This window comes from Chrysoperla carnea, chromosome 5, assembly GCF_905475395.1.
Source record: "Chrysoperla carnea chromosome 5, inChrCarn1.1, whole genome shotgun sequence".
Taxonomy (NCBI): Eukaryota; Metazoa; Arthropoda; class Insecta; order Neuroptera; family Chrysopidae; genus Chrysoperla; species Chrysoperla carnea.
Genome location: NC_058341.1, coordinates 38,374,887 through 38,397,717, shown reverse-complemented (window position 1 = coordinate 38,397,717; position 22,831 = coordinate 38,374,887). Strand labels below are relative to the sequence as shown.

Here is a 22,831-nt window from a genome sequence, read left to right as displayed (position 1 = left end):
ATATTTTGTGATAAAATATCAAATGTGATTTTCGAGATAATGAAATCGCTGTCATAATCCTAATAAATCGAGGAAACTTCTTCAAATATCATCCTAAAAACTATACTTCGTAGTATAGTCATCATTTTGGACACCTTTTATGCTGCAAATTTCATCCACTGAATTCATAACGATCTTATCGACTTTGACTCTTGTTTCGAAATGTATCTACCTTCAAGAATGTTGATGAATTAAAAAGGAGCCAATAAATAACATTTTCTTCATATATTTTTTCTTTTATTTAAATTAAACTTCAGGTTATTTTCGGTTTATACAATCGAAGACTGATCGCCCAGCTTTGAGTACAAAAATGGTCCAATCTTGTCGACAATCAATATTGTCTCATTGCCTACCACTACAAACAAATATTTTATGGGATTTAACTACCCCCTTGCCATATTTTTAATCATAAATCCCACTATGCATTCACAACACTTACCATGATAATTTCATGTTTCTTTTTCACTTTACACGAATTGAAATACTTATAAAAAAAACTATTCCCCTAGTTTTTATGCCATTAATGTATTTTCTAAGACTACAGTGACACGAAAAGATCTCGGTAACGAAAAGAATAACTCAAAATTGAATTTGGCTGACCTAGAAATAACTTCCCCCTATGTAAAACAATTTTATAAATCAAAATACTAAACATAAAATAACAATTTAAAACCATTTATACTTAAAAGCTCCAATGCATAATTTATGAAATAATTACCTAACACCAATCTAGATTCTAAAATTACAGTAGATGATAACAAAATTTTAATTTGCTTTTTTTTTAAACTTATTATTTATTCATAATGCTAAAATACAACCACTGCCCCCTTTTCAAAGTAAGAATTAAAAATATATATTACGATAGGAATGTTTGTTTTGTGAATATATTTTATTAAAAAATCACCCCAAAAACTAACTTTTTGAACGTTCGAGGGTGATTTTGTTTGTTTTATATTTTTTGCTTGCTCAAAATATAATTTATTTAACTATTTTTTAACTTTATGTTGCTTTAAGTGTGTTACAATTACAAACAATTTATCCTAAATAGCAAAATATGTTAGATAGCGAAATTTCTACGTCAAAAAATCTATTTAGTGTCCGATCAATATTAGATTTTCTTTCTTACTAATTGTTTAAGAAAAAATTTAAGAGACATTTGATTGTAAAAAGTTTATTTAGAGTCCTTTCCAATTTTTTTATAGTTAGGATTAGAATTATGATTCAGTCAAGCAGGTATTATCAAATTCTAACTATCCCTAACAGAAATGCCGTCTGCTCTTTAAATTCGGTAATTTTCGAATAAGTCGGGAAAAAATATCGGATAAAGGAGAAAAATAATGCTTTTTAAATTTTTTAATTTTTTTCGAAGGAGGGAAATAACTTTTCTTGTCATTTTGCTGAAAGAGGATAATAAATAAACTGAAATATCAAAATAAAGCGGAAGTTGGAAATACAATTATACAGTACCATCTATGTGAAATCATAATAAAATTAGAAAATACGACTCGAAATAGAAACTCGACTGGTGTAGCTCGCGAGAAGACATTCATTTTAGTTTTAAAAAGCTAATTTAACATGCTTTATTAATATGTGGACTAAATAGTAAACAAGTGAAATTTACAAAATTTAAAAAACACCCGCCAAATTTTCAAGCCTTTTCCAAACTGAACCGATTCTTAAGATCATCGCCAATTTTTTTATTTTTTTCGAATACGGAACTCTAAGCTCGCATTTGAAACATAACAAACGAAACAAAAAAATCAAAATCGGTTAATTAGTTTAGGCGCTAAGATGCCACAGACAGACAGACAGACAGCCAAACAGCCAGACACACACACACATAGCAGTCAAATTTATAACACTCCTTTTTTTGAATTTATTAAATAAACTAACTATATAGGAGAGAATAATTATTTTATACTTTTTAGTCCATATTCTAAAAGAGTCTTTTTAGGTTTTTTAAAATTATATTTTATTTCATATTGATTATTTTTTAATATTATGTCCATTTCAGCGATTACAATTTTCTTATCTTCGGAAAAAAAGTTTGGCAGAATAACTACATTGTGAAAAGTTAACTATTTCCAGCTTTACTATTCAGACAACGATAAATAATGGTGCCGAAGCAGATTAATTGGCCTAATTGAAGGATAGTTAGAGTTACAAATTTTATAATATTTGTAATTTCATATTGCAATAAGGTTAAAATACTGTATAGAAAAATGATTGGCTTGAATCTTGAATCTAATACTTTTAATACTCACGAACCTTGTATGGGGTGGTTTAGCACACGCTTAACAGATTTTAATCATAAAATTAGAAACTAAATTGAATATTTTTACAGATAATTCACAATTTTATTAGTTAAAAATTATGATCTTTTGGAAATCTTTTTATTGATAGAGCTTATATTCGAAGCACAAAGTAGATTTACTCAATTAGAATAGAATTTGATAAATAGGATCTCTTCTACTAAATTATTTTTTTAACAAATTTAATGCTTTTACTTATATTTTTTTATTTCAAAACTAACCTGTTGATTTTTCTATGTATGAATATATAAAAATTGTTCTAACTAATGTTACAGCGTTCGAGGTCGTTCGAAGGACGTGTACATCACAACTGCAGATAAATCTCTTTATGGTAGATCATGTGTGCATGATGGAAAGTAGCGGATCGGGCCACATGTGTTTCTGTGAGGAGGATATGTGTAACAGGGTGCCAGCACTGCATACCAACACACATAAACATGGCCTGCTCTTACTAGCCGCAGTCCTCGCCGCCTTGTATATGCCCGTAGTCCTAGCTACTAGTACCAGTCTAAGCGGACCATACTACCATAGTGAAGCATGCTCAGTAGTGCGGTAGATTTTTGGAATCCTTATCCTATTTTTGTTTGTTTTTTTTATATCCTTTTTAATTTCCATTGCACCTTCCAATATTTGTCACAGTGTGATAACGTAATGTTATTGGAACGGTGCAAATAAATTGTTCTGCTCATCGAACGCATCAAAATCATCAAACTTATTTTTATACTCATAAAATTAAATAAAACCAAAAAGTTTGATAATTTTGATGAAAATAAAATCATTCCAAAACGTCTATAAGTAAATCCTTACTTATTGATATTTTTAAAAATATATTCAATGCATTTTAAATCAGATTTTTAAAAAAGTCCTCTTTATGCTATCAGTTTTTTAAAAATTAACTACTTAAAAACTAATCGCCTGCCTTCCCTCTTTCTAACAATTTATTATTTTTAGAGCTTATTTGAAAACGATTTAAAAACCGTTATATAAATTTTATGAAATTTGTTCATTAGTTTAAAAATAATTTTTTATATTTTTAGAAAGCTTATATACCAAATATAAATTTAAAAAAATCAGTAGAAGCGAAAAATATATAAGAATATTTTTTTACTTTAAAACGAAACAATCACTGAATTTTTTGCACGGCTTTAGCTTGCTAGAATTTTACTTGCACCAGTTAAGTTTTTTCATAAAATTAAAATTTTTTTGTTATTTTGTGTGATATCTTAATTTTCCAATTTTTATACGAAATAAGGCCTAGTAAAATTTTGTACACGTAAGAATTAGATGTAAACATCGAAATTTTTACACTTTTGTATAACAAAAATTTTTAATACATTAGCGACCAAAAACTTAAATACATAAATACATAAGAATTGAAAAAAATTTATATTTACGAGAGTTTTTTGTGATTGTTGGAAATGGACGCGTATAACTTAAAAATAAGTCTTGGGGGCGTAACTATATTAAAATATATTAAAGATATTAATAAGTTAGTATTAGTCTAGTCAACAAGTTCCAATTCGGTGTAATATAGAAATAATGGTCGTAAAAATACGTATGATATCTCGTTGTATTCGGAATGACGTCTAGAAAATTGTGCCAGAAACGGTTTTTCAGTACATACAAAATTGCAAAAGTTATAAACAATTAAAGATGAAAAACAAGGTATTCTGTTTTTCGGTCAATATCTCTAAAATATTAATATTTAAGAGACCTAAAATATTCTTAAAGAGGAGAAAATTTCCAATAAAAAACATCCACTACCGAAAGTGTGTCTCCATTATTTATAAAATATTGTTGTAATATGTTCAAAAACGAGTATGTCACACTAAATACTTTTTTAAGGTATTAAATATTAATTTAAAAATTTGAAAAAAATTATGGTGTATTCTAAGCCCATTAAAGTATTTATGGCCGTTGGAAATTTATCTTAAAGTTAATTTTTAGCGAATAACGACTTATCTATTTTTTTCATCTTTAATTGTTTAAAACTTTTGCAATTTTTTATGCGCTGGCACATTTTTCTAGACATCATTCCGAATCCAACGAACTATCACACGTTTTTTTACGATCATTATAGGTGTATCACCAATTTGAACTTTTCGACTAGACTATATTATTTTTTCAAGGTTTTGCATTAATTCATTTTTAGATTTTCATTTTTGCATTGTGTAAGTAACTACATAATACAAAATGCATCAAAACAAAATTAGATTTGATAGGTATAATTTTACTTATAAGTTTATAGACTATAGATTGGGACGTCTTGGGTAAACCTATTATTATATTTGGAAAAACAAAAACTTTTAAAGATGAATATCTTGAGTGGTCTCATTTAGTTTCGAAATCACATCATTTTGGCCCAAAAGAATACAAATTCGAATTCAATCCTTAAATTTGTGTAGGATTAGCTCATGTTTTTTATGAATAATTACCAAAAATGTATTTGTAGTTATGTTACACCACAGGTAATTTCATCAAGATTAAAAAACGGAGTAATTATAGTTGGGTAGGCACGTAGTGAAAATCGTTCCCTAACACATTGATTTATTGTGAGAAGTCCTGTGTGACTATTGTTTCGGCGTATTTTGGAATCAAATCACTGACTGAAAAGTGAAATAAGCCTATTTATGGTGAAGATGTATAAAACTCTTGATGCTTCAAAGGCAACAATATCTCATAAGTAAAAAAAAATTTGAATGATCAAGTCTTTTTGATAAACATAAATAGAAAAATTTTAAAACTTACCCAGAAAACGACTATTGAATAACTAGATTAATTTAATGAATGCAAAAGGACACCAGAAACGGTCACTTGATTTGAATGAATGATGAATATACAAAAATACCTTCTGCTGAAGATTAAACGGTAAAAGATTTCTTAGCAATTAACAGGAATAAGTATTTCTTTTACGTTATACTTCGACTTTTAATTAGTTTGGGCACTTCAAGATATCAATTTTTCAGAAATTTGTTTTTAATTTCTCATATATTATTATAAGTTTACCCTACTAGAGCGGTAAAAAAATTATTTTTCGCTCTTCTTGTCATTACTATTGTAATTTTTTTCTTTACTCAATTGGCCATTTATATTAACGATATTAGAAATCTTTTTAGTGCATGTAAAATCCAAGCAAGTAATGGGCTTGTACAAAAAATTTATGTCGTTCATAAAACCATAGATAATAATTCAGCACGTACCTTAAACATTATAAATTTGCATACTACATAGTTCTATAGCTTAGATTATATTTTCTACTAAAAAAAGACAAATAAATAGAAACAAATTCGTTATATTTATAGATCACAGGCCTGTGCCTTAAAAACCTTACTGATTACATCGCCATCGATACTTTGAATATATGTTCTTTGTGTCTTTTTGAAGAACTTTTTACATACTAAAATTATCTCTTACATGGAGTAAAATTTTTAGCCATGCCTACATGCTTCAAATTGGTGGATTTCCGTGGAAAATTCAATTTGTCCTACATTTAATAAAACAAGGTGTCCGTTAAAAAACACTCAGACAGTTACTATTATCATGGTGCTAATTAAGTCAACGGACACGTCGTTTTATTGAATGTCAGACCAAATGAGTTATTCAGTCTTGTTAGTATAACAAAAAAATGAATACTGATCAATTTGATGCTTGTGGCGCAGTCGATAATCTCCGTGAAATAAAACCTTCCGAGAATTTTCTTATGTAATTATCCAGTAGGACCTAAAGAACATGTACCAAGTCTCAACGGTGAGATAATCATTAATTTTCAGGCGCATTTGTGTGATCTACTACCTTGCAGAACAATAAATACACTAGAACAAGCTCTCGATACAGCTTTTTTAAATACTATTTTCGTAAATTTTAAAATGGGATATAATCACCCTTTGAATGGGATATAATCACCACATTTGAAGTTTAACTTGTTCTGTGTATTTACATGTTGTATTTCTTACGTGAATGAAATAATTTAAAGGGTCTAAATCAACTCGTTCTTCTTCTTTTTCCATAAAGCGAATTTTGTGAAAGAGAAAAAACACAAACTATTGCTGTTACCTGTAGTCAAATGGTTAAGAAACTTGCAACAATAACAAGTGATCTAGGGTTCAATTCCTAACACCAGAAAAAAATTTGTTAACTTCGTCATTATTTCGATTTTGTTGTCTAAACTAAACACAATCAACATAATCAATAAACGTTAAGTTATTCAATTCGTATATGCATATTGACCATAAAGTTATAGTAGTTTGAGGTCCCATTCACCATAATCTTTTTTCTATATACGGCAAAATGTCTCTAATAATGATAAAACCAATAAAAAGTTTTCGAGCAATTCAAAATATACAACTAATATTCTAAATCGTTATAGATCGTCAAATTCGCAAACATTTGTATATAATATACATTCCACGATAAAAATATACATTTGCTACTTTTTAAAATTAAACTATTTTTAAATTGCTTTGAACCAAACCCAAGCGTAAATATATAAAACCATTATCGAAAACCCACAGAGTTGATTTTACTCTTTAAATTTTTTATCAACCATTAAGAAATCACCCAGTAGATAGAAGAATTTATTTTGAATAACTTGTATGCTGATTGAAATAAGTATTTGTGGAATGGCAAACATTTTAGATTGTTGAATAAGTGTTTCTTTCTTCTGTAATCTCAAGAAAGGTTAAATGACAATACCTGGACATGATAGGACTCATTATATTAGTTTAAGTTCAGAAAAATGAATAAAAAGCCCCCCACAAAATTATGGACATATTACTTATGTACTAATATTTTTTTCGATTACAATTTCGAAATGCAAAAGTTTCTGTTTTTTTTTTTTTGCATCTACTAAAATTGTGTCAAATTGGTGTAGAAGTTAATACTTCTTTAGCAAGACATCTGTCTGAAACTTTACGCAACGTTACGTTACGTTAAAAACATTGAACGTTAAAAAGAATGGGTGTACAGGGAGTACAATGCGTACTAAAGTATTAACTTCCACCCTGAGCTTATATGCGGATGATGCTCATTAAGTTTTTCTTAAGAAAAGTTTCGTTAAGTCAAATTAAGAAGACAGAAATAAAAGCTCATAACTTTGTAGATATTAAAAGTGTATAAAAAAATTACCTTGAAACGTAATTTAGCATATCAAAAAACCTAGTGAAATATTTCTATATCATTTTAAATATGTTATTGGTTATTAATTATTAGAAATTCAAATATATATTTAAAAAATTCTATAATGATAAATATATATATATTAATATAATATAATATTTATTATCAAAATGTAATTTTCGTAAGAATATAAATGACAAATAAAAAAGATGTTTATTAGTGTCTCCCCTTATCGGTTTAGTGCTCAAGTAGAATATAACTTACAAAATCTTGTAGATTAAAAATGAGAAAATATCTATTGAAATAATTATTTGTCGTAAAAATCTATAATTGTTATTTACAATGTTTACGTAAAGAGATATAACAAAGAAAATATTTTTTTTAACTTTTACTCAGCGTTAAAAAATACCTTTGACATTCTGAGTACAATGAGATACTTTATGTCTCATTTTACTCACGTTGTTTCCAAAATCAATTGACAATTAAAGTTTAGGAATTATATTTTCTAAAAAATATGGAAAATTTAGCGTTTTATGTCGCTAGTTGCTACAAATGAGCATACTGCCAATAAAACTTCTATGATAGGATTCTAGGTAATTAGCAGGATATTCGTCCAGTTATATACTTTTCTAACGGATTAAATTATAACTAATCAAACGAGGCTCAAATTTGGACAGATGTATTTCCTGCGCTAGCATTGACATATTGACAAAATCACAAAATTATTTCTATAATTATTTGTTACCTAAAAGAATATTGCATGTCAATCGAATTTTTAAATTTGATATTGAAATGAAACAAATTCCATACGAAGAAAATTATAACTATGAAAATGCAGCTGCTATGCATCATGCTTAAAATAGTACATTTTTCTACACTAGGAAATTCAAACACCCGGCAGATTTTCCCAATAGTAATATCCGAATATTGAACAAACCAGCTTTAAACTCCTACCAGAAGTAGCGCTGCGAACTTTAGCGTGAAATATTCTTAGCTTTGCGTAAACAAAGTAATGATAAAATTAATTAGTTTGCTTTTATTAATTTTTTTTATGTACAAGAAGCATCTAAGAAAAATTTTCATTAAAAAAATTTCAAGATGCTCGAGTATTTTAAAGATTCTATATGATCGACTACAATGTAAAAAACAAAAAATTATCAACGATTATCTCGGAAAATTTTTAACAATAACGTACATTTCAAAGAAATGCGTAATGCTTCATTTTTCCCCTCTCTTAAAAATGGTAAATCTTTTTTAAGATTTTCTTTAAATGTGTGTTGTGCATGTAGAAAAAAATATAATCATGCATGAAAAACAAAAAACCCTGTGAATTTTCTATAATAGCATGAAAATAAATTTCAACTTGCATGCAAGAGTTTTTAATTTTACTCTAAAAAAAATATACCGAAACAAAAACATACAAATTGCTTTACGCAACTTACACGGCATCGATAATATTCGAGGTACAATCATATTCATCTCACGAACAAAAAATTTGCAACTTCTCAGTAGAAAAAAGCGACCAAATTTTACTCAATTTATCTTGTAAATATTTGTATGTAGGTATATGAACAAAAAACAACATTTTTCATTTGAGTCCAAGTTTAATCAAATGAGGAGTTACAATTTTTTTAAAAAGAAGTATACATGTGGCCCAATCACGATATTTTTATCATTGACACCTTTCTCATGCTTCAAATATGTAAAATGACATTAATTAGAGTACTTTTTTACACATACTTACATTATTCAAAGTACTCTTTTTCATGCCATTAAAAAAAATTTATGACTAAATACAAAGTCAATAATTACTCTCAATTCTTTCATTGTTGATTCAAATAAGTTCAGAGATTTTATTCAAAACATTGTATGCATTATCAAATTTTATAAAAAGAAGAAAAATAAAATACTATTATTAAATGTACATATGTTAATTCATGAAAATATTCTCAATTATTGCACTCTTGTTAATATAAATGTACCTAGTAAATAAACTAAATTGTTGAGAAAAACATTTCTTATTTTTATTTTCTTTAAAGCTTTATTTTTAGCGTATTCGCTTTCTGCTAAATGGTTTTCGATGTCAACGTCGAGTGTCTCAGAATGTTCACGATATCATTCCAAACATATATTTGATTTTAACGCTAAGAATACAAAGATGTTAGCGCCACGAGTAAAAAAAATTTAAACCATATTTTAAACAACTCACATTGAATCAAAAGGAACAAGATACTGATTGCATTATACATTTAAATGTGCTCAAAAATTTTCGTTAAATATATCTATGGGCGTTTGCAAACTATAGATCTTTTTCCTATCGCTAGATAGAGTCTTTCTTAGTTTTAAAATCCAAAATTTGAACTATCACATATAAAGTGAATATTCGCGGTGAACACATGATATTCCCATCGGCAAGTATCTGGTAGGAATCGAATAGACTATTTGTAAAATATCGAACACCTTCAGAAACTTTAATCGGTTTCAAAACATTTTAAACCTTAATCAATCCTAAATTCAAAAAAAGAAACACCACTAATATGGCCGTAATTGATTTAAGTGATGTACCTACATTAAGTTAAATACATTAATTTTCCTGAAAACCCCTTTTTAGAATAAATTAAAATTAAAATTTTACCTTCACTTAGTGGCGTAGCTAGCTTTTTTACTCGCTCTCAGTTTATTCCATTTTGGATCTAAAAATAAATATTTTCGTTCTTCAAAAATTTTCAGACATAAAAATATGAGTCAGTTTTTTGATATTCCTTGTATATTTTTTGGGAAACAAATGCTAAATCCTACGCGGTAAATCACACAATCTTTACCTCTGAAATATTCAACGATTCAAGAGGCCCCGATACTCCAGCACGGGTAGAAGCATTCAGTTTGAGGCCTTTACAAATTCGATTAGTTATTCTTTATCGAATGATATTAATACGTAATGTTTTGAAAAACAAATTGTAATAGTATCTAATGATTTTGCAATTTGTTTCTCAAAAGCGTTTTTCTCAAAAGTTCATTCATTGCGCCCTCGAATCCTTAACTTGCAGTATCCATCAGTTAAGTAAAGTTATTATATTTAATATGAAAATGCAAATACACTACAAAATGTTTAATACAGAAAAACGAAAATAAAATTTATAAAAAATGATTTTTATTTTGTCAATATTGTTTATATTTCAGATTTATATTTATTTTGAAAATCATTATACACGACGGAAAATATAATACAGAAAAACGAAGATAAATTCTTATAACTCAATCGAGGTAAGTACCGTTCATAATATAGGTACGTTTGTAAGATTAAGAAATTTTCCGTTTCGTTCGTCAAATATACTTATCGCACGTAATGGGAAATTAACTATTTACGGATCGCCACATGCAACTAAGTTCACTAATTAGCTTTGTTTTCAAAATATAATGAGATCAAGTTGAAAATGATAAGATTTTTATTGCCCTTTAATAATTTTCTTATTTTAATGTTGCAGTAAAACTGTTGACTCTCAGATAAGAATAGATCGTCGATTAGAATAATAGTATTGTATTTTAAATAAACATAGAAGCTTGCATGGGAATGAAATGAATTCCAATATTCTTACTACTAGCTTAATTATTATTATTATGCCAATTTTTTGGATTTTGAATACCGGTTCTATGACTTGTAACGAATAAGATCGATTGATACGTTCGCAATGGTCTCATTGCGACCGTAAGGTCGATGGTAAGCATCCTATATATGCCGAATTTGCTAATAATTAATTTTGTTCCTGATTCATTCAATTAAGTTTTCAAAACTTATGAAAATAGCGTCTATTTGAACATCCAACCCAATTAAAGACAAATTTTTTCCTTTTCCGTTAACCAAATATAGACCAAGACAATGAAGATCTCCCAGATAACGGATATTAGTCACAAGGCTGCTTCAGATTCTTATAGAACAATCGATAAGATAACTAAAAGTAAACAAACAGATATGTATTTCTAACTATAAATTCAATTAAATTTTCTGATAACGAGTGCAAAGGCACCATAAATTGAGCATAAAGCAACAATAATTAACGAAAAAAAAAAAAAGTCTCAAAACATCAAAAAAATTGTAATGAAAATGAGTAATTTTTATTTTATCTAAGGTATGTTGTGTACTGTTGATCTACATTTAAATGAAAGGTCTAAGGTAACCATTGACGTTTACATAATAACATTCACTTAACCATAAATATTTTGTGTTTTAATTAATAAGACAATTCCATTCAAAATATAATGAAAATATCGTCTATATTTAAAGACGGTAGTCTTTTTATTGGACTTGAATGGAGATAACTTGGAATCCACAAACTAAAATACTTATCTGTTTTATCAGTTACAAAGTTCAAACTATTTTATATTTAACCTTACTTCATAGGATAGTTTTGTGTTTTTATTTTTCAAGTTCATGATTTAAAACAATACGATCTAATTATTTTAAACCAATGTATAAAATACGTGTATCATTTAAGCAGAAAGGTAGATAAATATCCTTTTTTTAAATATAACATGCAATAAAAATGTAAAATGTGAATCATGACATGTTTCTCTTGTGAATGATATGCGCATGTGCAATAATTTTTTTATTTTTGGTGGAAAATTTAAATTGTATATATTATATTGTTTGGATGAAAACAGAATAACAATTTAATTTCAAAAATTATTTTTATTTGCTTTTCCCGTTGTTAATAAAACTTGTAGACGAAACCAAATAAGGAGAATTCTTAAAATTATTTTATTTGCATCAAAACAAAAATAAATAATGAATTTGCACAAATTAAAACTCTTTACAATAAATGGATACATAATAATTTATTTTTAATTTTCTTTTTAGATCTCAATGTATTTGAGAAATTACGTAATTATTCATCCTCAAAAAATGATAATATATCAAAAAATTTAAAATTAAAAAAATGTTTAGTGTTTTCGAAGTTTTCAAGATACGATTATGAGAGATATTTTTTATCGAAATCACCACAAAATGATTTGGAATTTGAGAAGAAAGTTCGAAGTAAAGGATTAAACTATGATAGATTAGTTGAATATAAAACCATGAATAGTAAATTTGAAGAAAAAGTTACAAATTGTTTAAAAGAGCTTGGAATAGAAGTTCAAGTTGTTAACAGGTAAATTGTGGAAAAAATTATATTGGTAATAATACAGTCACGTTAGCTTCTGTTAGATAGGTTTAATCGAATTATTATAGCGATAAAATTATTCTCTTTATGAGGATTGAGTGCATGTTTTTAACTTACGCACAATTAAGTCTGTACAAATATGTCCTTCGTAATCGTAAAAGAAAAATGGGCTCTTCTCAAAATATCGTACATATATTTGCTCTCATTTCGCCATTGTATGCCAGGAATATGCATTTATTGTAATTAATAATTATATTTGAGATTTTAAACGTAGTTTCCACGAAATTCGAATACCAATATATTTAAGAACCTTTTTAGACAATCTAAAATCACCAATTTTGAGAAAATTGCTTTATTAAGTATTAAATTTAAATCATTAACCACAATGATGATGTTCACTCCTGGTAGGTATCTATTACTTAATCTCAGAAATGTGATTATGTAACGACCGTAACGATACACGATTATGAAAAGGTCCAAGTTATTGGAGACTCAGACTACATTCTGAGTCTCCGCACTGACATTCAATACTTTCAAGGTATTCACTATACAGAGTATTTCAACAATTAACTCAGTCAATTATTTGTTATTATTCAAAATATTTGTAAATCAAATTTAAATAATTTTTTGTTTGTTTTTAAATCAGCCAATAAAAATATTATACTATTTTCAGATTAAGTTGTAACACAAAACTAATAGAATGGGCCGATATTATTATACCTACGGGCGGAGATGGTACATTTTTATTAGCAGCTAGTCAGATTACAGATAATAAGAAAATCATTGTAGGATTTAATTCAGATCCGAATCATTCTGAAGGTCATTTGTGTTTACCAAAAAAATTTTCCGTTAATATTAAGGAAGCTATTAAAAACTTACAAACGGTAATCTTTTTGTAATAAATATATTGATATTTTAAGTTATTACCATTTTTTAAAATTAAATGAATAAAAAATTTATAGGGTAATTTTAGATGGCTGATGCGAAGTCGAATTCGAACAAAATTAACCGCACAAACGTTTGGTAAACCAGTTGATTTGCATCGTATGAATAACGATAATTTATTAAAATTTAATCCAGAAAATGGAACAGAGGTGACTTTACCTGTTTTAGCTTTAAATGAAGTAAGTATCATTTAATCGAATAAGAAAAATCAATTTTTTTTGCTCTTACAGACGCTCGATTATCCGATTTCAAAAAAATTTTTAGTTTCGAGTTACATGCGTACCCCCTTAGATTTTCGAAAAATAAACAAATATCCATAACAAATATAGTGAAAAATCAAATTTGGTCAAATATAGATCATCAAAGTTCTGAAACAGAATTTTAGAAGTTTGATTATCAAACTTGTTTCAGGCAATGCAAACCTTGTTCGAATATACAAAAAAAAAATCCCTTGTAAAAATTTATTTCTACATGTTCTGCTTTTCGTTATTTGAAAATATGAGTGAGACGCATGCTAAGATCCAAATTAATTTTTATTCGCCTGCTCATGATTAAAATGTTGATTTTTTTTAGTGACAATTCACTATTCTTCTATTTTTAGGTGTTTGTTGGTGAATCATTATCTGCTAAAGCATCGACCTTAGATATAAATTTAGATGACAGTAGTGTATTTACAAGAATTAAATCATCTGGAGTATGCATTACTACTGGAACTGGATCTACATCGTGGTATTATAGTATGAATCGTTTAGCACCTGATTACATATCCATATTGTTACGATTATTGAAATCGAAAATAGACAATCCGGAATTATTGGAGAACAATAATTCTTTGTGTTCAGAATTAGCGGATATTTATAATAAAAGTTTAATATTTAATGCAGGTAAGCTAAAGCTTTGTATATTTACATGCTTAGTCATCAAATTAGTCCTCAGAAATTTTATATAAAATAAATCTTTTTTTTTTGCTGTGATAATTAACGAAATAAAATAGTTTTAACGCGGTTGTTTTAATTTAAACAATATTCTTGTTAAATATAATAAAAAGTATATTTAAATAAAGGATTGGATACCAAATCGTTCATAAAATCTTGAAAGTTTACCTTTTCCCATACATCATTTTCAATTGCCATAATCGACAATGAATTTAAACGGTTCTGAGACATTGACGAACGAAGAAGTTTTTTACTAGTTTAAATTTTGAAAAGTAACGTTCATCCGCTGCGTTTTATATCATTAGACTTCTATATATTTGTACGATTCCTTGGTAGGCCCAATTTTATCTTTCCCTAAAATCCCCGTATCTTGTAATTGTAAAATGAAGTACTTGAAATGCGTTTATAAACTCGGGCTCAATGTCCGCTCAATGTCCAGAACAATATTAACAAAATTTTGTTCAAGCCTTTTTAATTTCATCGCCATGAAATTTGTCATTTGTCATAAAATCTGTTAGAAATCTAAACAGAGAATTAATTTCTCGATAAGTTTCTAGTCGTCGCGACACTTCTGCATGCAGCATGTCTAGTACAAACAAACCAATCAATCTTTAACTTATATTTTCTCTGAACACAAATTCGTCTCCAGATCCGTCATCGTGATATCGGATAATAATATGGATGCGATACGTTACGTAAAGCACCGAGTAGTAACTTATCGAGAAGGACTATTACTTCTTCTACTCGATACTAGAAGGTTCTATTCTGTAAATATGAAATATTTCATCAACTGACAGCATCAAAAAAAGCATAATATCTACTGTGATTGAGAATCCAAATTTTCTAGCTAGTATGCATCATGATTAATCCGCCTTTGATGATTGGTCGGGAATTTTTGATAAAATTAAGAAACTAACAAGTATTTAAGAAACTTGGAAATTGGAACTTTGAAATGAATTTTTATGGTTTCAGATGACAAACGAATGGCATATACAGTACGAGATATGATAGTTGCTGGCGTTTGGCCATCACCAAAAGGAATTCAACCCAGAAATTTTGCCAAAAAAGTTCGTTTACAATCGTTGTGTTATGATGCTGGTCTCGTAATCGATGGTAATATTTCTTTTCCATTCAACAATAATGCCAAAGCAACATTTGAAATACATGATGAGGATGCTCTTCGAACTGTAATTATGGATCCATAATCCAATGATGTGTTTTTCAAGTGTTTTTATTTATCAACTTCATTTTTAATTTGTAAATATTTAATATTTATGTTTATGTTACATAATAATTTTAGTTTAAATATTGTATTTCGTTTTTTATAAAAAGTTTTTATGATTATAACAAGAAATTTATTTTTACGTAACCCATAATTTAAAATGATTTTATTCAGCGACGTAACTATCATAGCAACAAGTTTGACGATTAGATGAGAAATCTCAAAAATTAATCGATCAATATTGTGTTAGATGAAACCGATTTTTGTACTTTTTGGGCAAAAATTATCTTATGGAATAAGTTTAATCAAATTCCGAAACAAGAATTTTTTTGTAATTTTCTTGATTTTTTAAAAGGGATAAGAAAATTTTAATAAATTGGCCTCCGATTGGGATGATAATCCTTATTCAAGAGTCATTTTGATTATTTTGATTCTAAAAATAGCAAATAAACATTTGGAAAAAATCAGGAAGGGAAACACGATAGAAGAAAGGTTTTATGTTTCGAATTTGGAATATTTAATAAAAGATCGAGACTTTTATATTTTCAATGGTATATTTTCGAACGTAGTAGTTTAACATACTTCAAAACAAAAATGGCTATATAATTTTTTTTTTGTAATTATAATCTCATACGTTAAAAACTATTAACAATTTAAATATTGCACCATTATGGATTCACGAATTAATTAATCAAAAATTTGAACATGAAATACGTTGCAAAATTAATGAATATATAATATTGAGCTAACATTTTATTTTTTATATTCTGTTAGATATATTTAAAAACTTTATTTTAAAAAATATAGCAATAAATTAATATTGTCTATTTTAATAGAAATAATTTTAATTTAATAAAATAACACTCAATTTAATTTCGGAAAATTAAATTAAAAGGAAGAAAGGATTTTTTTTTAAATATAAAAAACGATAAGTAACTTTCCATTATAAAATTTACGTTTGTATTAGTTTAACAATTCGATGCACAAAAAATATCGATAATGTCGTATTAGTCTAAAGTTTGCAACATTTTATAAAATAAATTTTTGAATATTAGTGGGCAACGTTTTCTAAAATAGGTTTTCCTATCATTCGAGTTATTTTACAAAATTTTAAAAATATTTTTCCATAACTTTTGGATTTGTAAATATAATTCAAATTTTATCAAAAAAAGATCGCTCTTCTTTTGTTTTTCTATGTTTTTAGCATTAGAATTTCAATATAATCGATATTAATGGATATTGAAAAATCTGTCCAAATCGACATTTCACTTATTGGCGAAAAATATTTTTGTCTAGAAGGATAAGGAGACATTATTTTTTTTATGTGTTTATCACTTATTTTATTTAATTAAAATGGAAATTTGAAATTTCAACTTCTCATAGGAAAAATGGAGACTTTATGGGTAAGTGTGATACTCATTTTGTAACAAGTTAGTTTCTCTTGCTTAGGTAGGTAAAGGTAAGTTGAAAGCATCTCGTGTTTGTTTTAAAAAATATAAATTAAATAATAATGCGAATAATATAGAAATGAATAAAAAAATTATGTAAATGAATGGATGCATATAAAATATTTCGATTGGCACAGCTTCGACCTACTTAAGGTAGTTAGTAATTAATTCGGGTGGTTAATTTATCTAAATAAAAGCTCGTTCATACTTCCATATAAGATAAGGTCAATAAAAAAAGCTTGACGTTTTATTTTTTTATAATAATTTGATGACATAGAAAAAAAAAGTTCTTAGAAAATTTTTAACCTAGTTGTTAAAAAGCGACCATAAATAAAATAAAATAATAATAAAAACATTTTTACAAAATTCAAATATTAAGTTCGGAATAGAGTAAGTTCTAAGTCGAAGATCGCAATAAAATCGTTTTTCATAAATAATTCATACATTTCTGCGTTCTGTTTATAGCATAGATGCTTCAACAAATAAAATTTTAGAATAAATAAAAATTTATAGGCCTCCTCGTTTAAAAACAGGTAAGGTTTGTACAATTATTATTAATAAATGAAATAAAATTTGTTTTTGAACATATCATTACAGAATATTATATTTACATGCGCCATACATTTTTTATTTTATTTATAAAAGCCCATCAGATGCGAAAAGCAAGCATACATAATACATTTTTTTTTTAAATGCAACTCTTAAATACTTTTTATTATATAATTCATAATATTAAAATTTGCGATAAATGGACAGATCCGTTTCGAAACAGTATTTACTCTTAGCTTCCATGACAGTAACACATACGCTGTAAAATATCTAACGAAGAAGTGAATATGAGTAAAATATATTAAGAATATGATATCGTCGATAGAATAATAAATTGGAACTAATAAAATTAAAAATTTTGGGCAATATAATACCCTGGACCCAAGGCAACGCAAGCGATTTTTTTTTAACGAAATACAGGGTCGTCTTAATCATCTATGGCGCCGAGGTGATAAAATTACACGGCACAGTTTAGTTTACGTTTTCGTGAATTATTTCGGGGCTCTGTTGTATGGCGAAGATCTTATACCGCTTCCAAGGGCGTCTATTAGCAAAGCTATTGCGGCTATTACAGAACACTGACTGAGCGGCAGGCACGCTGAACGCCTGGACCTGACAGTGTACCACGACTATTGCAGGAGCTGTCACAATGTGGAGGAGGAGGAGACGATGTCTCATCTTCTCTGTCACTGTCCAGCTGTTGCCATGGGCAGGTGGACTTATTTGAGCCAGTCTCTCTTTGACGACCTCTCTGACCTAAAGTCCGTTGACGTCAAAACACTCTAGCTGTTCTTAAACAGCTCAAAATGGTTTATGGAGTACTGGCCAGGGATGGGTCAAACCTTTTTCGGTATCACAACGGACCCCATGGTCTAAGTGTGTCCCACTCCAGGTTTTTGGATTACAACAGATTAAAATTAAAAGTACATTCTTAGACAGCCAGAGAAATCCCTGGAAGCCAATGAATAGTATTTTTAAACGTTAGGATATCTTTTGGCGATTTTTTATTGATCTTATCTGGTTGAAGATTCATGCATTCCAAAGTATAGCGTCCTTTGAGAGGGTTTTGTATTCAAATATAATGTGGATTTCAATTTCATCTCGCTTATTATACTTGTACTTATATCCTCAGTTTGTTCTTCGTAGTTGGAAACTCTTCATCTAGAAACCTTTTTAAAATAAATAGCTTTTTATAAGAGAGTTTGTTTCATCAAATTTCTTGCTCTGGTTTTACTGTCTTTTACATATTTTTATACTTAGATACGTTAGAACGTATTTGTTACTGCTATGGCAGCTTTGACTATATCTAAAGTTTTTTCTTGAATTAAAATCTCTTTATTTATAGTATTTTTTTTGTCTATATAAAATCTTTTTTACAGGAATATATTTTATAAATATGAGTTGTGTTATACAAAATTAGATATTATTATACTAATTCAACATTTAATCTAATCATGAAATAAAAATTTTCATGAAAAGTTAGATGTCTTTTATTTAATTTTTATAAATTTCTTTTATTTATTAAAATTTACTAGGTGTATATAAGTTATTGGTCTTTTTTTAGGTTTTAGATCGAGAGATTTTAATAGAAATAATGTAATGGCGTATAATATTACCCGCCCTTTTGAGTACTCAAAATGGAAATAATTCTTAATGTGGAATGGGATATTCTATGCGGTCGTAGGCGTTACATAATGCAGATCACTAAAAATATTTCATGTTCGTACCTAGTAAGAGATAAAGGAAAATAATTTTCCTCACATCTGCGCAGAAAGTGTCAGCAAAAGGAAGTAAAATAGTATATACACAACGGGAGCAAGTAATGAATGTCCCAGATCTCATTTTTGTCACTTACTGCTTCACCTTGGGCGACAATGAACATGAGATCTGAGACATTCTTTACTTTTGCTCCTTAGGTATGTAATATACTATTATACTTTATACCTAAAGTATAAAACAACTTTAATAAGTAAACTTTATAAATTCGGCGAAAATTTCTATTTACGCTAAATTTAATAAGTTTATGTAATAATGTTCTGTGGCAATTTCATGTTATGACGTCAACAAGTGTTTTTTTCCATTCTTTCTATTTGAAACATTTGAAATATATTACACATAGAGAACACGAGAAATCTGTTATCCTGTAAGTGGATGCGATATGATGATTGAGAGAGAAAACTGTCAGTGAGTTTCCCTGTGTCCTTGTCATAGTCATATGCACATGTATACTTATTATATTATAAGTATGTATTAGACAAGGACACAGGGGAACTCACTGGCAGTCTTCTCTCTTGCTTCGCATATCACATACACTTACAGGCTAGCGTTCTGTATGTATAATATTCTGTGTAAAATACATATAAAACTTTGTTTTGCTAAAAGGAGATGGGCTACAATCTTTGAATGCTTATAACTTCTTTGCTTTTTAAATCAATTTTAATTTCACTTTCAAATTTTGTCATGGTATCAAGTTTAGTTCTACATTTTTATGAGTAATAGGGCAAATTCGACTTCAGCCAAATATCGTATTATCTCTATTATGAATATTCAAAGGAACAGAATGTATTCTGCAATTCCATTATTTCTGTTAAAATCGCTGGGACTATATTCTTTAAAATATGTGTGTAGAACTAATATTATCTCTTTCAGATTTATAATTAGTATTTTGATATATTATTTTCTATTCAGAGTTAGTTTAAAAATTTTTATTGTTAAAATTGCTTTTTATTTACTAGAAATATCTATGGTAGGTTAAAAGTGTATTTCAAGTCAATTCAGTGATGATAAGTGGTTTAGTTCCTTCGAATTTGATTTTATTGTAATTATAGAGTAAAATTCATGAAAATAACTTCCTTCTTAGATACCCTATTTGTAAATCATGTTAAGTCATATTATGCGGAATTCATTAAAATAAGATACAGTGAAGATCGTTTTTAAAATAATCGAAGTAAAGTTAAGCGGATATAGATTATGAATTAAAAAATATTTCAATATAAAAAAATGACAAATAGTATTAATCTTGACTTTATTCTAAAATTATTTTATCATGTCAAAAATAGATTTTAAAAATGTTCTAAAAAAATTAAGGATCTAATTTTCATGAAGGCTGAGCCTTAGTGAAATTGGCTAGAACAGCAGTCCAAGTAATGGTTCTTCTGGCATTTATTTCATAGTACTAAATAAATAAAGTATCTCGCATTATTATATATGAAAATGGTTTTCTGTGAAACTTTTTCTAGTCCACTCTAAAATGTTCTTCGAATTGTTCCGATCAAAAGCTCTCACAGCCACAAAACTTTTTAACGAGTAGTTTTCGGCCTATGGACGATCTAAGCTACACATATATTATAGTTGTAGTACCTATTTGCCTAGGAAAATGACTTTATATGACACTTTTTCAGACCGCCATCAAAATGTTCTTCGGTTTGTTCTGATCAAAAGCTCTCACGGCCACAAAATGTTTTAACGGGCATTTTTCGAGCTACGGGCTATATAACTATAATGTATGTGTGGCTTTGATCGCCCGAAGCTCGAAAACTATTCGTTAAAAATTGTTGTGGCCGTGTGAGCTTTTGATCAAAATGATCCAAAGAACATTTTAGGGCGTGTTAGAAAAAGTTTCACAGAAAGCCATTTACCTATCTAATATTGCGGGGTCCTTTCACCTACCCTCGTATAACAAAAATAAAATGATGGAGGTGTGGGGAATTGAATTCGATTTTTGTTTTATATTGAAAAATTTATGAAAAATAGATTAATTATAGTGCAGGCTTCTAATTAATTGAACTAAAACTGAAGAAAATTAAAAAAAAACTTACCTATAAAATTCACCAAAAAATTGCTGTAAATGATTTCATGAATAGGTAACTAATTTTTGGCACCAATTTCCAAATTTCACTCATGTACTCGATTAGAAAGGTGCAATTCGAGAAATGATAGTCAAGTGAAAAATTGACTAATTAATTGCATTAAAATTCAAAACTTAGTATAATATTGGATAATTCTGAATCAATGAAAGAAATAACATGAATCACTCTATTTTTTTTCGTGAATATAAATTCAATCACAATTTTCTAGTATTTTTTTAAAATTGTTTTGAATCAAACTGGATTTTTGAATTCATAAGTTTCAGTATTATTTATACAGTTTTGGTGTGTTATTTTTTATTTTATATAAATTCAAAATAGCACCAGTTAATCTAATTGTAAGTATAAATAGATATTCATAATTTTTAAATTGTTCTATCTAAATTTTTTTTATTAAATATATTTATTAAATATATAAATAATTTAATTTTTTTTAAATAATTTGTGAATTAAATATAGAAGGTATGCAACATTTAAAAATAATTTTTTTACAACAAATATGACACACATTTTTATTAACTGCAAAATTAAAAGTTATTTAGAAAGAAAATTCGTCGCAAATATAAATTGATGAAATTATAAAAGGGAAATACAAATTACATTATTTATTTTAGACTTGATTTAATTACTGAAGAATATTGGATCTATGTTGTTGAGAGGTAAAACCAAAAAAAAAGTGCAACCAAAAACACGGCACCAAAATTCGACTATTTTCATCTAGTTTACCTAGGAAACTAAAATTTGTTCAATTCAGCTTGCCATGAATTTTGAGAAAATGCAAAAATATTTTTATAACTTGTCAAAAATGTTTTGTGAAAGTTATCAGAAGTTAAAGATAACAGATATAATTTAAAGTAAGTACAAGGAAATTTTTGTGTTATGTCAAAATGAATATCCTGATCAAACCGATCGTAATATACCCACATATTGGGTTGATTACGTATGTTTTTTTAAACTAATAGTACAATTAATTCATAAAAACTATAATTATTTAAAGAATCAAACAAGTATTTAACTTCTAAAATTAATATCTTAAATTTGTAGAAAAAAATCTTGTCAGTAAAAAAAGTAAGTGTTACATTTATAATGTATCAAGGTACGAAAGGAAAGTAGTTCGTACCGGGTGTCCCACGACACCTCTCGTTCTTTTTTTAACTATTTGATTCAAGTGCCCCCAAAGACGGGACTTCCGAAGTAAGGTTTGGCTTGTTTTCCTAAAGTATGAAAGATAGGTGGTGACT

The 22,831-nt window shown here is 27.7% G+C and overlaps 2 protein-coding genes across 4 annotated transcripts in view; both read left to right on the top strand.

Annotated features, from left to right (window-relative positions):
- LOC123300338 (protein quiver) overlaps positions 1 to 3,199 on the top strand; it is a 59,585-nt gene extending 56,386 nt beyond the window's left edge. The window contains exon 4 of one of the 3 annotated variants that reach the window (XM_044882899.1): positions 2,627 to 3,199. In XM_044882899.1, coding sequence (XP_044738834.1) covers positions 2,627 to 2,907 — 281 coding nt within the window. In that variant the 3' untranslated portion in view covers positions 2,908 to 3,199. The remainder of the gene's footprint in view (positions 1 to 2,626) is intronic. The other 2 variants (XM_044882898.1, XM_044882900.1) reach the window with 2 other exon arrangements.
- Positions 3,200 to 11,909: 8,710 nt separating this feature from the next.
- Positions 11,910 to 15,742, top strand: LOC123300598 (NAD kinase 2, mitochondrial). The gene is made up of 6 exons (XM_044883195.1): positions 11,910 to 11,966; positions 12,322 to 12,613; positions 13,299 to 13,509; positions 13,588 to 13,749; positions 14,172 to 14,454; positions 15,478 to 15,742. Exons 1-6 carry the CDS (start codon positions 11,933 to 11,935, stop codon positions 15,708 to 15,710), a joined length of 1,215 nt encoding a protein of 404 aa, XP_044739130.1. The 5' UTR covers positions 11,910 to 11,932; the 3' UTR covers positions 15,711 to 15,742.
- Positions 15,743 to 22,831: the final 7,089 nt, after the last annotated feature.

Excerpts from the sequence above, each read along its gene's own strand:
- LOC123300598 (XM_044883195.1), top strand. The coding sequence starts at position 11,933 with ATGTATAAAATACGTGTATCATTTAAGCAGAAAG. Across the intron at positions 11,967-12,321 it reads TGTATCATTTAAGCAGAAAG|ATCTCAATGTATTTGAGAAA; the intron begins GTAGATAAATAT and ends TTTTCTTTTTAG. Across the intron at positions 13,510-13,587 it reads CTATTAAAAACTTACAAACG|GGTAATTTTAGATGGCTGAT; the intron begins GTAATCTTTTTG and ends AAAAATTTATAG.